The sequence below is a fragment of the Bufo gargarizans genome, chromosome 4 (genome assembly GCF_014858855.1).
Source record: "Bufo gargarizans isolate SCDJY-AF-19 chromosome 4, ASM1485885v1, whole genome shotgun sequence".
Classification (NCBI taxonomy): Eukaryota; Metazoa; Chordata; class Amphibia; order Anura; family Bufonidae; genus Bufo; species Bufo gargarizans.
Window position 1 is genome coordinate 22,551,351 of NC_058083.1, and position 15,718 is coordinate 22,567,068.

Here is a 15,718-nt window from a genome sequence, read left to right on the forward strand (position 1 = left end):
CTATAACTTTCGCCAGAAAGTGGCGGAGGTTATAGCCACCCTCCATTCACTTCTATTAGAATTGGAGGAATCGCTCGGCTATTTACGGAACTCCCTTAGAGGTGAATGGATTGTGGCCGCGAAAGAGATGTGTGCTCTACTTCGCTTTGAGGGCCCCTTTCTAGAGATAGGTGCAGGACCCACCTCTGGGTCCCGTACCTATCTGACATTGGTGGAGTATCCTAGCCATATGCCACCAATGTGTGAGATGTGCTCAACCCCTAAAAGTACAGCGATTATATACAGTGTGTGTATATATATATATATATATATAGTTTCAATGAACAGTTTTAGGACCTCTGAAATAATTAGCAAAGTATGTTTTTTCACTGAATTGATGTATTTGTGTTGGTCTGGGCAATTAATCCAATGTATATGACTAATCACAGATATTAAATTAGCCCCGCCTGACTGCATTGACTCCCACAAAAACAAGCCACCTACGGTTACATAGACTGAAAAAATTATTGAAGTGTACCTAAACGTGAAAATACTTTACTAAAACCTATTCTAAACAAATGAACATTTGTAAATATACTTTTTAAATGTTTTCCTTTACAAAATAGACACCTGAGGTTCTGGAGTCTATCGTACTTTAGAATCTGCACACTCCTATACCACTGACGGTCAGCGCTGTGCTGGTGTATGGAGTCCACTGTAGGGCTGCACTGTACAGGCCGGAGCACACATCGCTGCACCTGCCTGTGCCTGCTCCGCTATAGCCTGGCATAGCACATCCAATGTGTTATATCAGGCTTTAGTGGAGAAGGAGCAGCAATGTGCTGTGTGAGCTCCTGCCTGCGCCTCCTCTGCTCTGCTAAAAGCCTACAATGATGTGGTATGCAAGTCTTTGAGCGGAGCGAGAGCAGGCAGGAGCTCTGTATATCACATTGCTGCTCCTGCCTGCACCTTTTCCACTACAGCCTGATATAGCACATGCCAGGCTTTAGCACAGCAGGCACAGGCAGGGGCAGTGATGTGCGCTCCGGCCTGTACATAACTCACTGCAGCCCTAGTGGAATCTGTACACCAGTACATCGCTGACATGTCAGCAGTATATAAGTGTACCGATTCCAAAGTGCTGTAGGCACCTGAACTTCTAAAGGGGAAAAAAAAGTATATTCATTTTATGACATACCGGACTCCTCACAATGAATTTACTTACCTGGCTCCCTGCACCGCTGCTGCTTCTCCTCATGCACGGATGAATACATCCGGTGTCGGGTGGGAGAAGCCAATGGCAGGCGGGACGACCCTCCATAGCATCGTGGCTGACCCCAGGGAGGCTTGTCCCTGCCTGTCATTGGCTGCTTCCCCCGACACCAGATGTTTTTATCCGCACACGGGGAGAAGCAGCAGCGGCCCTGCGGGGACCAGAAGCGGTGTGGAGAGCCAGGTATGTTTATTCATTTGGAGGGGCCTGGTATATGGGGATCATTTTATAGTCTTGGATAACCCCTTTAATAGACCGTTGCTAGGGCTTTTCTGTTTTCCCTTTAATGTAAACAAAAGACAGAGGGGCAGTCCTTGATACTGCATGCCTTCAGAGTGAGGAGGTGTGTCTCTCAGTAATCCAATCTGATTGGCTGGCAGGAAGCTGCTGGCTACAGCAAGTGTGTATCTGAAGTGAGGGAAGGCAGTTTTGGCCACAGAGAACAGGCAGAGGGGCCATCTTGAAAAGATCCTCATATTGTAGGGGTTAAAACAGCCATAACTAAGGGAATAACTTAATAAAAACAGTGGTATGTGAAGAAACTAAAGATTGCTTTATGCATAATCCTGCAGCAGCAGTAACATATGGTAAAATGTATTTCTCATCCGTATCATTGGGGGACACAGGCACACATGGGTATAGCTGTTGCCGCTGGGAGGCGGACACTAAGCACACAAAGTGTAAGCTCCTATCCTTCAGCTATACCCTCCTACAGGGACCAAGCTAAATCGTTTTTTAGCTTAGTGTCTGTAGGAGGCAGACCTCCGTGTGTTGCAGGTCTGCTGGTTTTTTGATTTTTCTTCTTTCCTTTTTTCTAGCGGGAGTTTCAGGCAGTCCGAAAAACAGCCTGCACTCCCACTCAGGAGATGGGAGACCCGGGGGTCCCCCAAATTCCCTGCTCCTTCCTGTTCTCCAGAAGCAAAGGAGGACCAAAGGTTCCCACAAAACCCCTGTATCCCACCAGCATTCGGATCACCACAGCCATCCACCGCAAGTCCCCTCTGTTCCGGTGTAGCGTCCCTCCCCAAGGGGCCGCACACCGAAGGTGGTGATCCGGCTGGAGCCAGGGGGGCAGAAGATGCCGGACAGGTGAGTGTGTGTGTGTGTGTGTGTGTATATATATATAAAAAAAATTTGGCCCCAGAGTGTCCCCCCTCTTTTTTCAGTGCCCTCCCATCCCCAAGTTACCTGGTCACTAAGAGGCTGGGCCCCTCCAGGAGGTTGCTGCTGGAGGGGGAAGGGGGGTATGCAGGGTGATGGAACAGTCCAGTCACCCTGTAGTGTGTGTCATGTACTTGCACTGATCTGGGGGTGTCCGTTTTCCAGTGCAGCAGGCAGGGCTCAGTGGCACTTCAGCTACTCCTGCTCTGCGGCTGCTTCCTCTGGGTTAGACATTCCCGCTCCCTTATCAGCACACCGCATCCTCCTGCTGCCTCCTCGTGTTAGAAACATCGCCCGTCAGCTCAGGGCCAGTGTTGGGGGATGGGCACTGAGGTCTGACATCATTTTGGGGGTAGGGCCTGTGCTCCCGCGTCGGCAGCTGGGCAGTTGGAGAGTGGGCTCCGCCCACTTCCAGAATTTAAAGCATCTGGCGGGACACTGACCTCCTGGTCTTGCTGCTTGGAGGGACACAGGCTGGGTAAGTGCTGTTTGTCCCTTCTTACAGGGCCTAACCTTCCCCTCTTCCTCGCTTAGGCGCCAGGGTTGTCACTATGTCTGAGCCCAGGCCCAAGTTCCCGAAGCAGGCGGTTTCTCTGGTAAGTCATTTTGCCTGTGCATCGTTTCGTGCAAAATTTCCATCACCTCAGTCAGACTCTCTCTGCTCTGCGTGTGCGGCTCCGCTATAGAGTGGCTCGGGCCCCGGACTCGATGGTTTCTGCTGCCCAGCCTGTGGTAGAACCGGGATGGGCGCGTTCCCGGTCTAGGGTGGTACAGGATGTCTCCAATACCAACAAGGCCATTGTGGAAATATTGTCTGACTCTGGGGATCATGGGGCGCATGCCCATCGCGGCCGTCCTGCAAAACGGGCCAGAACATCCTCCCCAAAAAGGTGTCTGTGTCTCCCGTTTCCTTGGCCTCTCCTCCTCCTGCTAGAGAGTCTCACTCCGAAGTGTCCTCAGTGGAAGAGGCATGTTCTGAGGAGGGGGGTCAGATAAGGATGTTGTCTCGCCGGAGGGTCAGTCGTCCAAACTGTCCTCCATGGTGGACAATCTTATTACGGCGAGTATTGAGACGTTGCAGGTTGAGGATCCCGCACCGTCGTCTGCCAGCTCAGGTTTTTGGGAAAAATCTCTGTTCAAAGGGTATGGTCATGCGAGGAACGCTCCCTTCCAATCAATGTTCTGGAGTTGAGGGCAATTCGGCTCTCTCTGTGGCATTGGGCCGACCATCTCAGTTTTTTTTTTTCAGTTTCGGGTTCAAACCGACAACTTCACAGCGGTGGCGTACATCAATCACCAGGGCGGCACCTGGAGCACGGCAGTCATGACTGAGATGGCGCTGAAACATTTTCTGGCACTGTCCGGAAGATCAGGGCCAAGGGAGTGCCCGTCATTCTCGTGGCCCCCGATTAGCTGCGCCAGGTGTGGCACGCGTCTCTTGTCGCTCTTCTCGCCGAGGAACCCTGGAGTATTCCTCCCGTTGCAGGGGCCCAACTTCCACCCGAATTTAGGGTCGTCTTCCCGAATCTACCATCGGACCTGGTAGTCATACTTTAGTTGGTGCGAGCGGCATCAGCTGTCTCCCGTTCGGTTCTCTTTGCCGTCTTTCCTGCAGTCTGGCATGGACTTGGGGCTGGCTATCAGCTCCCTCAAAGGGCAGGTTTCGGATCTCTCCATTCTTTTTCAGCAGAATTTGGCTTCACTTTCGGTGGTTTGGTTTTTCCTGCAGGGGGTCGCGCCTGCTGCTCCCCCTTTCCGTCCTCCGTTGGATCCTTGGAATCTGAATCTAGTACTCAACACTCTCCAGTCTTCCCAGTTTGAGCTTTTGCAGCAGGTGTCGCTTTACTTCATGTCTTACAAGGTGGCCTTTTTTTTTGTGGCAATCACTTCTATCCGTAGGGTGTCGGAAGTCGCGGCAATTTCATGTCAGTCGCCTTTTCTGATCCTCCATCAGGATAAAATGGTCCTTCACCCTGCCGAACATGGTGTCTGCATTCCATCTAAATGAGGAGATTATTCTCCCTTCATTTTGTCCGGACCTGTCTCATCCTTGGGAGCAGTAGCTTCACACCCTGGATTTGGTACGAACCGTTCGAGTCTATCTGTCCCAGATGTCATCTTTCCGGCAGACAGATCCCCTGTTTGTGATTCCAGAGGGGCTAAGACGAGGGCTGGCGGCGGCTAAGTCTTCCATTTCCCGATGGATTTGTTTGGCCATTGTGGAAGCATACCGCGTTAAGGACCAGGTGCATCACGGGGCTTCGGCCCTTCAGGTATGCAAGGCGGCTACCAGGTCGTCTTTGCATACTTTTTCAAAGTTTTATAGAGTGCACACCTTTGCGTCTTCTGGGGCGTAGAGTTTTGCAGACGGCGGTTCTCTGATTGACAGGAGGGTTGCTTGTTATACCCACCCTTGGGGACTGCTCTGTAACGTCCCATTGTCAAGCCTGTGTCCCCCAATGATGAGAAAACTAGATTTTTGTACTTACCGTAAAATCATTTTCCCTTCCGTTCATTGGGGGACACAGCTCCTACCCATTCTTTTGTTTATGGACCTTTTCTGGCCTGTGTGGATCTGGGTTTGTACATAGTGTGGTTTTTGTCTTGCTTCTAAACTGATTTAGCTTAGTCCCTGTAGGAAGGGTATAGCTGAAGGGGAGAAGCTTACACTTTGTATGCTTAGTGTCCGCCTCCTAGCGGCAAAAGCTATACCCATGGTCAAGCCTGTGTCCTCAATGAACGGAAGAGAAACAGATTTTACGATAAGTACAAAAATCTAGTTTTTTTTATATGAAAACATGACAGTTAGGCCCCTTTCACACGGGCGAGTATTCCGCGCGGGTGCAATGCGTGAGTTGAACGCATTGCATCCGCACTGAATCTGGACCCATTAATTTGTATGGGGCTGTGCACACGAGCGGTGATTTTCACACATCACTTGTGCGTTGCGTGAAAATCGCAGCATGCTCCTCTTTGGGCGTTTTTCGCGTAACGCAGGCCCCATAGAAATAAATGGGGTTGTGTGAAAATCGCAAGCATCCGCAAGCAAATGCGGATGTGGTGCGATTTTCACGCACGGTTGCTAGGTGACGATCGGGATGGGGACCCGATCATTATTATTTCCCTTACAACATGGTTATAAGGGAAAATAATAGCATTCTGAATACAGAATGCATAGTAAAATAGGGCTGGAGGGGTTAAAAAAAATTTCAAAATAATTTAACTCTCCTTATTAATCCACTTGTTCACGCAGCCGGCATCTCTTCTGTCTTAATCTGTGAGCAATAGGACCTTTGATGACGTCACTGCGCTCATCACATTATCCATTACCATGGTGATGGATCATGTGACCATGTGATAAACGCAGTGATGTCATCAAAGGTCCTATTGCTCACAGATGAAGACAGAAGAGAAGCCGGGCTGCGCGAACAAGTGGATTAAGGTGAGTTAATTTTATTTATTTATTTTTTTGCCCCTCCAGCCCTATTTTACTATGCATTCTGTATTCAGAATGCTATTATTTTCCCTTATAACCATGTTATAAGGGGAAATAATACAATCTACACTACAACTAACCGAAACCTGAACTTCTGTGAAGAAGTTCGGGGTCTGGGTACCACAGTCGGTTTTTTATCACGCGCGTGCAAAACACATTGCACCCGCGCGATAAAAACTGAACATCGGAACGCAATCGCAGTCAAAACTGACTGCAATTGCGTTCCTACTTGCGCGGGTTTGCCACAATTCACCGGGACACATCCGGACCTAATCCGGACACGCCCGTGTGAAAGAGGCCTTACACTTTAAGATATGGCTCTTGAAATGCATTGACACAACATAATATTTTTTTGTTATTATTGTGCAAAAGTAATAAGAAAACAAAACTTTATATATTTGGTATCGCGGTAATTACAAGGACCCATAGAATATAAGTAACTATGCCGCTTATGCAGCACAGTGAACATCATTTATTTAAACTGCAAAAAAAAAATTGTGTCAAAAAAGTTCACTGAAAGGACCGCCCACTGTACTCCAGAATAATTAAATGGCACGTTATACTGAATGTTTTCTAACAAAACTATCTACTCAGTTTCTCCTGCTCTATACCATGCTGCTCACAGGCAGGACTGCTTACAGGTTCCCATACAAAAAAAAATATATCCCACAAAAATCGAATATTTTGCCAGGAAACAGTTTCATGTTCCAGTTCAGCAACTGCATTGGTTTGCAAAGTGGAAAATAGATTTTTGGTTTTGTCTTGCTTTAAATATATACAGCTAATGAGAATTGATCTGGAAATAAATAGACCTGACTCAGGTTCTTTCTCCTTCCATCTACAGCAGACCAGCTTCCCCGGGGATATGAGTTATGCTATTGCTGGCCTGATCTTCCTGGAGTACAAAGCGAGCACACAGTGGTCAGCCGAACTGCTAGCCATCAATTACCGCGGGCAGCTGAAAAGTTACCTAGTGAGGTAGGTCTGTTACACTGTGATAGATGCCGGTTTTAATAAAGCCCTAGGATGACGGTTGATCTGCCGAAGTTATGAAGAGGCGCAGGTCTCTCTATAACTTTGGCACATCCATTGCCAGTTCTGAATGTAAGACAGCTTCCTAGCTGTCTGAGATTTAGACCTTTTTCTACGCCTGAAACAAGCCTAGAAAACTGTAAATCAGACGGGCCTGCCGCTCCCCTCCCTGCCCATGCCATGCCCACTTTTTTAGACCTGGTGTGAGCGGAGAAAAGTCGCTGATTGCAGCGCAACTGGCTGTTGGTCTTCAATCTGTGCATGAAATATGCCTATCCTCTGGATAGATCATTAGCATCTGACTGGCGGCGGTCCGACAACCGGTACCTCCGCCGATCAGCTGTATGAGACTGGCCTGGGCGGGGCTAAGCTCCATTCAAGTGAACAGAGCTTAGCCCCGCTCACGCTAGTTGATACTTGTCGTGACGTCACTGGGCCTGCGGTAAACAGTGAGAAGGCCGCGGCGCTTCTGGAGCGCCGCTGCCTTCTCAAACAGCTGATCGGCGGGGGTCCGGGTGTCGGACCCCTGCCGGTCAGATGCTTATGATCTATCCAGAGGATAGATCATCAGTTAAAACAAACTGCAGAACCTCTTTAAATGACCCCCAATGTTTATTCATTGATAAGTAATCTTAGGTCAGGTACCCACTTCATTTGGGAACTATGGGGGAATTTATGAAGCCCTGCAATCCAAAATTCTGTATTCAAAGCTTCGCAAAATAGGATTCCGTGGCATTCACTGTTTAGGATAAATTTGTTTATATTTTATTAGTTTGGGCATTTTTGGACATGGCGATTCTAATAAAATATATATTTTTTTATTAATTTTATTTTTTCAGTTCAATTTTAATTATTATATTTTTTTTTATTTTTTTTTAAACCTTTTTTCTACCCCCCCCCCCAGTTATATTAAGTCCCCCTAGAGGACTTGAATGTGTGATCACATGTCCCATAGACTGCAATGAATTACCACTGCAGCCTATGGGATAGTCACAGGCAGGGTTGGTTGCCTCAAATCCTTCATAGGGACCACAGGGACTGAAAGGCTCGCCTGATCGCTGTGCATCGCTTGCAATTGACCGGTGCTACGGTGCCTTCTTCACTGTGGAGCTGGTGCCATCTTTAAAGTGCAGACATTTGCCAATTTGCCATACGTGTGCGGCGGACGTCCTGAAGGGGTTAAACTTCTCACTCTCACCCACAAAGTGGTCCACTGTGCTGCACCCCCTACATCTCCCCCATCATCTGTCTACCACCCAACCTTTGTTATCCATTCTATCCATAATCTGAACCTCGCACTTCCATCTCCGAGGCTTCTCTTGTTCAACAGGTCTCTAAAATGTGCTGCCCCAATCAGTAAGGCCTCATGCACACGACCGTTGTGTGTTTTGCGGTCCGCAAATCGTGGACCTTCAAAACACGAATGGCGTCCGCGTGTGTTCCTTAATTTGCGGAACAGCATGGACAGACATTATTATAACTGAATATTCTTGTCCGCAAAACGCGGACAAGAATAGGACAGGTTATATATTTTTTTGCGGACCACGGAATGGAGCAACTGTCCGCATCTTTTGCGGCCCCGTTGAAGTGAATGGGTCCACATCCAAGCCATGAAAACTGCGGCTCAGATGCGGACCAGAACAACGGCCGTGTGCATGAGGCCTAATTCCCAGCTTCCATAGTTTCTCAGAACCTGATCCCTTCATCCAACAGTAACCATCATACACCCTGTACCTTCCTGGTTATCCAGGAAAAGATTTTGATGACCTATCCTCAGAATGCCTAAAATGTTAGACTAGTGGCCAACCCCTTTAACAATTGTCTATAGGGATGTTAAATGTGTACATCAGGAGAATTTCTCGACTTCTGCACCAACTTTGGGCACAGATTTACTGTGAACCTAACTGTACGCAATCAATGTATTGTGCTGGATAGGAAGAGTATTATATGTTATATTATACTTTTATTATATAAAATACATACGTTCTCAAAACCAGTTATTACGTGTGTCCATCAGTCTGTCTGTTCTTCTGATCACAGTGTCGGGGCCAACCACAGCTATCAAGAGAGCCACAGCTTCAACTTCGGATGTCATTATTCTCAGGGCATTTCCTCTGTCGTCTACCTTCCTGACCACAGGTAGGTTACTGGGTTGTCTGTGTCCTGTGTGCTGGACTGGCGGTCGGTTGGATATAATCCTTTCAGTGCGCAAAGCAAATGTTCTTCTCGGCCATCTCTCTGCTGAATTTTAGATGAATGCAGCTCTTCATTCTGCCGGATCTTTTGTGTATGAAGAGACATAAAGGGAACCTGTCACCAAAATCGTGCCGATCTAACCGCAGGCATCGTGACTTGGCGACAGGTCCCAGTATAATAATCAGCTGTGTCTCATATAGAAGGCCTCGTTTTAGAGAAAAATAGCTTTAAAATAGGTGATCCAACCTCCATAATGCCCCTCATACAGGTTGTACTTACCCTGGCACCCACGTCACTCCTGATGCCCGCACAGTTGACCTTGTATCTTCCTGTCGCACTGATCAAAACATATGGTGGAGCCAATAGCAGGCCGTGACCGGAACGAGCCTCCCTAGCGTCACCCGCCATGCTAGGAAGACCCGCTATTGGCTGCCCCCCGTCTCCAGATGTTTTGAGATGCAGCGTCAGCCATGCGGGCATCTGGAGTGATGCGTCGGGGAGCAGTGTAAGTGCAACCGATATGAGGGGCCCGGGTTGGACCCCTTTAAAAAGTACCTGTCTATTTCAGTAAATACTCGTGAAATAATGCTGGAGAATCTTTAGAACGCTGTGTTCTGCTGTTACTCTTATATTCCTCCTAGAAATGAGTTACTGCATTGACAACTGGGTGCTACCAGTGGGCGGTGTGTCCCTACACAGTCTGACACTGTCCCGTCAGTGCTGCCTGTTTCAGACAGTGACTGGTGATAGGTCCTCCTTTATACTGGTTAGTAGCCCGCGGCAGGCTTGAGATGTCCGCAGGGATGCCTGGATCACCGACAAGTCTCCTCCCATTCGTGTACAGGGAAAATCATAGTGCATAGAGGACCTGCCTTACCTATTTTCATAAATGGCTGTATTCCTCATGAATTAACAATTAGGATCATCTTTTCTTTGTGTTGTGGCCTCTGTTATAAACCGACAACTGACTGTTACCGATCCCCTTGTCAATGGGCGTGTCCCCAGACAGGGAGCTCTGATTGGACAATGTAAAAGTGTGTGGGAACACATTCTCAACACCAAGTTGAAAACATATGCATATATTTCTAGGAGGAATAACAGAAGAATGACACACTGCAGAGTTCTCAGCTTGGGTATTGTGCAGGCTCTCCTTAGAGACAAGCTGTGTATGGAGACTTTTTAGCAGCGCTCTATAATATGGAGACTTACTGGCTATGCTCCATGGTAAAAAAAAAAGAAAAGCTAAGCGTTATCTTCCAGAGAAAGAGAACCATCGATCTAGCGCCACCTTCTGCAAGTGGTTCACAATGAATCAAAGTCTGACTTTTTAACAAGGCTCGGGAAAATCTAAATGTCCATCGGTATATAGCTGCTTCAAGGTGTTCTGCCCGGAGTAGGATTCTGACTGGCTCAGTGCAGTGCCTCGAATTAAAGGGGTTCTCTGGGAATCGTGAAAAAAAAATTACTGAAAATACTTAAATATTACTTTTATTATAAATACATTCCCAAATACCTTTCATTAGTTATAATGGCTTGTTCTGTTAAGGGATCAGGGGGAATAAAATGGTCGCCGTCCTATTAGTGCACGCAAAACCTGTCCTAATCACACAGCAGGACAAGTTACTTCAGGACACTGAGCTAAAGAGCTGCCTCATCCTTCTCTCTGCTCTGCTTGTCAGTGATTATGATCCTGAATACTGCTGATAAGATCTTCAGCTGAATCTCTGTAGGAATGGAGTTCATGACAAGACATAGGTACAGAGACGAGGATGAGGCTAATGAGCAGCAGCACTTGTCTGCAGTCTCCATTACCACAGCCCCACATTACCACAGTCTGTCCTGTTCTAATAATCTGTACTTCATGTCTCCTCATGAACTCCATTACTACAGAGATTCAGCTGAAGATCTTATCAGCTGTATTCAGGATCATAATCTCTAATAAGTAGAGCAGATAGGGGGATGGGGCTTCTCTTTAGCTCAGTGTTGTGAAGTAACTTGTCCTGCTGTGTAATTATGACATGTTTTGTGTGTACTAAGACAGCGGCCATTTTATTTATTTCTCCTAATGACTGATCCCTGGACACAACGAGCCATTATAACTAATGAAAGGTATTTGGGAATATATTTATAATAAAGCAATATTTAAGTATTTTAATTTTCTTAATTCCTAGAGAACCCCTTTAAGCAAATGCAGGATGCTGAATCTCCTTAACCTCTTCACGACTGCTTTACGGCTATATATGTGCTATTTGCACATACCCCGTGCAGATAGCGCGTATATAAACGTTATGGCAGCTCTTTAATCCAAGTGCTTCTCACCCTGCACTGCTGCTGTCACGGACAGTGCAGAACTCAGTAATTCCGGCAGGACTGTGCAGACTAACCAATTGGAGCGCGGCAGTGTTAAAATGCCGGTTTCAGGTCTGATCTTCACTGTGCAGATCAGACCCTGAAATCAGGTACCATATGCTCCGTGCCCCCAATCTGTTCCCCCAATATGTGATCCCCCTGCCCTGATCTGTGGCCCTTTTTGTGCGCCCTGCCTCCCACTTTGCCGGCCGTGCACTATGTATGTGCCGGCAACTTTGCCTACCTGCCCCCATCCATGTCCCCTGCCATCTGTGCCCCCCCCTCCAGCTCTCATCTGTGCCCCCTTGTGCGGTGCCCCTGCTGTATCTGATGATGGCGGCGGCTCTGTTCCTGAACCGCCACCATAAGCAGCGAGTGTCAGCTGTATGCTGACACTGCTGTAACCCCTTAGATGCCGGGCTCCCTCTCTCAACCATCGGGCTGCCGTGCTGCGATGGAGGCGACCCGATGGTTGCCATGGCAACCGGGCGCCTTGCAAAGTAGTCCAGTGTTGCCATATATCAGTGTAAAACTGGTACAGCCATCAGCCCCACTGGATCTTCAAGATCCAAGTAGGACTTGATAAAAAAGTGTGAAAATTAAAAAAGTAAGAAAAATAAATAAATAAAAATGTAAATTTAAAAAATGTAAAAAAAATAAAAAAATTGCCTTTTCCTATATCTGCTCATTTATAAGAGATTAAAAAAATAAATAAACTACACATATTGGGTATCACCGCCCCCCGTTGGTCGTTACGACCATCTCTATAAATATATCACATGATCCACACTGTCCGATAAACGCCATTAAAAAAAGTGTCAAAAAAAGCAATTTCTGTCACCTTACATCACAAAAAGTGCAATACCAAGCGATCAGAAAGGCGTATGTCCCACAAAATAGTATCAATCAAACTGTCACCTCATCCCAAAAAAATTAGACCCCTACCTAAGACAATCAGTCAAAAAATAAATATGCTATGGCTTTCAGACTATGGAGACACTAAAACAGAATTTTTTGGGGGGTTTCAAAAATGCTATTATTGTGTAAATCTTTAATAAATAAGAAAAAGTACATATATTAGGTATTTCCTCATCCGTAATTATTTGCTCTATAAAAATGTCACATGACGTAACCCCTCAGGTGAACGCTGTAAAAATGTTCCAAAACAACCAATTTTTTGGTCACCTTGCCCCATAAAGTGTAATAATGAATGATCACAAAATTATATTTACTCAAAAATGGTACCAATAAAAATGTCGACTCTTTCTGCAGAAAACGAGCCCCTGCACAAGACGATTGGCAGAAAAATAAAAAAATAGGGCGTTCGGAAAATGCTTTTATTATATAAAACTTTATATAAAACTGAAACAACCAAACAAAGAAAGTAAACATATTTGATATCATCGCATCTGTGACAACCTGCTCTATAAAAATAGCACATGATCTACCCTGTCAGATGAATGTTGTAAAAAATAAAAACGGTGCCAAAACAGCCATTTTTTGGTTACCATGCCTCACAAAACGTAATATAGAGCAATAAAAAAATCATATGTACCCCAAAATAGTACCAATAAAACGGTCACTTTATCCCCTAGTTTCCAAAATGGTGTCACTTTTTAGGAGTTTCTACTGTAGGGTTGCATCAGGGGGGCTTCAAATGGGACATGGCATCTAAAAACCAGTACAGCACAATCTGCCTTCCAAAAACCATATGGCGCTCCATTCCTTCTGCGCCCTGCCGTGTGCCCTTACATCAGTTTACAACCTCATGTGGGGTGTTTCTGTAAACCGCAGAATCAGGGTAATAAATGTTAAGTTTTGTTTGGCTGTTAACCCTCGATACGTTAAAGAAAAAATAGATTAAAATGGGAAATCTGCCCAAAAAGTGAAATTTAGAAATTTCATCTCTATTTTCCTTTAATTCTTGTGGAACACCTAAAGGGTTAAAAAAGTTAGCAAAATCGTCATTCCTTTCCTTCTGCGCTCTGCCGCGCGCCCTTACATCAGTTTACGACCACATGTGGGGTGTTTCTGTAAACCGCAGAATCTGGGTAATAAATGTTGAGTTTTGTTTGGCTGTTAACCCTTAATGTGTTAAAGAAAAGATAAAATGGAAAATCTGCCAATAAAGTGAAATTTAGAAATTTCATCTCAAATTTTTCTTTAATTCTTGTGGAACACCTAAAGGGTTAACAAAGTTTGTAAAATCAGTTTTGACTAACCTGAGGGGTGTAGTTTCTACAATGGGTCATTTATGGGGGGGTTTCTACTATGTAAGCCCCACAAAGTGACTTCAGACCTGAACTGTTCCTTAAATAGTGGGTTTTGGAAATTTTCCTAAAATTTTTAAGAATTGCTTTTAACCACTTGCCGCCGCGCTAACGCCGAAAGGCGTCATTGCGGCGGCTCTCCCAGGCTACGCTAACGCCAATAGGCGTCATCTCGCGTGAGCCGAGATTTCCTGTGAACGCGCGCACGCAAGCGCGCGCGCTCACAGGAACGGAAGGTAAGCGAGTGGATCTCCAGCCTGCCAGCGGCGATCGCTCGCTGGCAGGCTGGAGATGTGATTTTTTTTAACCCCTAACAGGTATATTAGACGCTGTTTTGATAACAGCGTCTAATATACCTGCTACCTGGTCCTCTGGTGGTCCCTTTTGTTAGGATCGACCACCAGAGGACTCAGGCAGCTCACTAAAGTAGCACCAAACACCACTACACTACACCCCCCCCCCCTGTCACTTATTAACCCTTTATAAACCACTGATCAGCCCATATAGACTCCCTGATCACCCCCCTGTCATTGATCACCCCCCTGTAAGGCTCCATTCAGAGGTCCGTATGATTTTTACGGATCCACGGATACATGGATCGGATCCGCAAAACGCATACGGACGTCTGAATGGAGCCTTACAGGGGGGTGATCAATGACAGAGGAGTGATCACCAATATAGACTCCCTGATCACCTCCGTCATTGATCACCCCCCTGTAAGGCTCCATTCAGACGTCCGTATGATTTTTACGGATCCACGGATACATGGATCGGATCCGCAAAACACATACGGACGTCTGAATGGAGCCTTACAGGGGGGAATCAATGACAGGCGGGTGATCACCCATATACACTCCCTGATCACCCCCTGTCATTGATCGCCCCACTGTAAGGCTCCATTCAGATGTCCGTATGTGTTTTATGGATCCACGCATGAATCAGATCCGCAAAACACATACGGACGTCTGAATGGAGCCTTACAGGGGGGTGATCAGTGACAGGGGGGTGATCACCTCATATACACTCCCTGATCACCCCCTGTCATTGATCACCCCCCTGTCATTGATCACCCCCCTGTAAGGCTCCATTCAGACGTCTGCATGTGTTTTACGGATCCACGCATCCATGGATCGGATCCGCAAAACGCATACGGACGTCTGAATGTCTTTTACGGATTCACGCATCCATGGATCGGATCCGCAAAACGCATACGGACGTCTGAATGGAGCCTTACAGGGGGGTGATCAGTGACAGGGGGGTGATCACCTCATATACACTCCCTGATCATCCCCTGTCATTGATCACCCCCCTGTCATTGATCACCCCCCTGTAAGGCTCCATTCAGACGTCTGCATGTGTTTTACGGATCCACTCATCCATGGATCGGATCCGCAAAACGCATACGGACGTCTGAATGGAGCCTTACAGGGGGGTGATCAATGACATGGGGGTGATCACCCGATATACACTCCCTGATCACCCCCCTGTCATTGATCACCCCCATGTAAGGCTCCATTCAGACGTCCGTATGTGTTTTGCGGTTCCGATCTATGTATCCGTGGATCCGTAAAAAACATATGGACGTCTGAATGGAGCCTTACAGGGGGGTGATCAATGACAGGGGGGTGATCACCCCATATACACTCCCTGATCACCCCCCTGTCATTGATCGCCCCCCTGTAAGGCTCCATTCAGACATTTTTTTGGCCCAAGTTAGCGGAAATATATATATTTTTTTGTTTGTTTTTTCTTACAAAGTCTCATATTCTACTAACTTGTGTCAAAAAATAAAATCTCACATGGACGCACCATACCCCTCACGGAATCCAAATGCGTAACATTTTTTAGACATTTATATTCCAGACTTCTTCTCACTCTTTAGGGCCCCTAAAAAGCCAGGGCAGTATAAATACCCCACATGTGACCCCATTTCGGAAAGAAGACACCCCAAGGTATTCCGTG

At 46.6% G+C, this 15,718-nt stretch overlaps 1 protein-coding gene across 1 annotated transcript in view; it reads left to right on the plus strand.

Annotated features, from left to right (window-relative positions):
- NBAS (NBAS subunit of NRZ tethering complex) overlaps positions 1-15,718 on the plus strand; it is a 678,694-nt gene that overhangs the window by 30,913 nt on the left and 632,063 nt on the right. Inside the window, 2 exon segments of the mRNA XM_044291127.1 lie at positions 6,754-6,887; positions 8,982-9,080. Of these exon segments, the coding sequence (XP_044147062.1) occupies positions 6,754-6,887; positions 8,982-9,080 (233 nt within the window).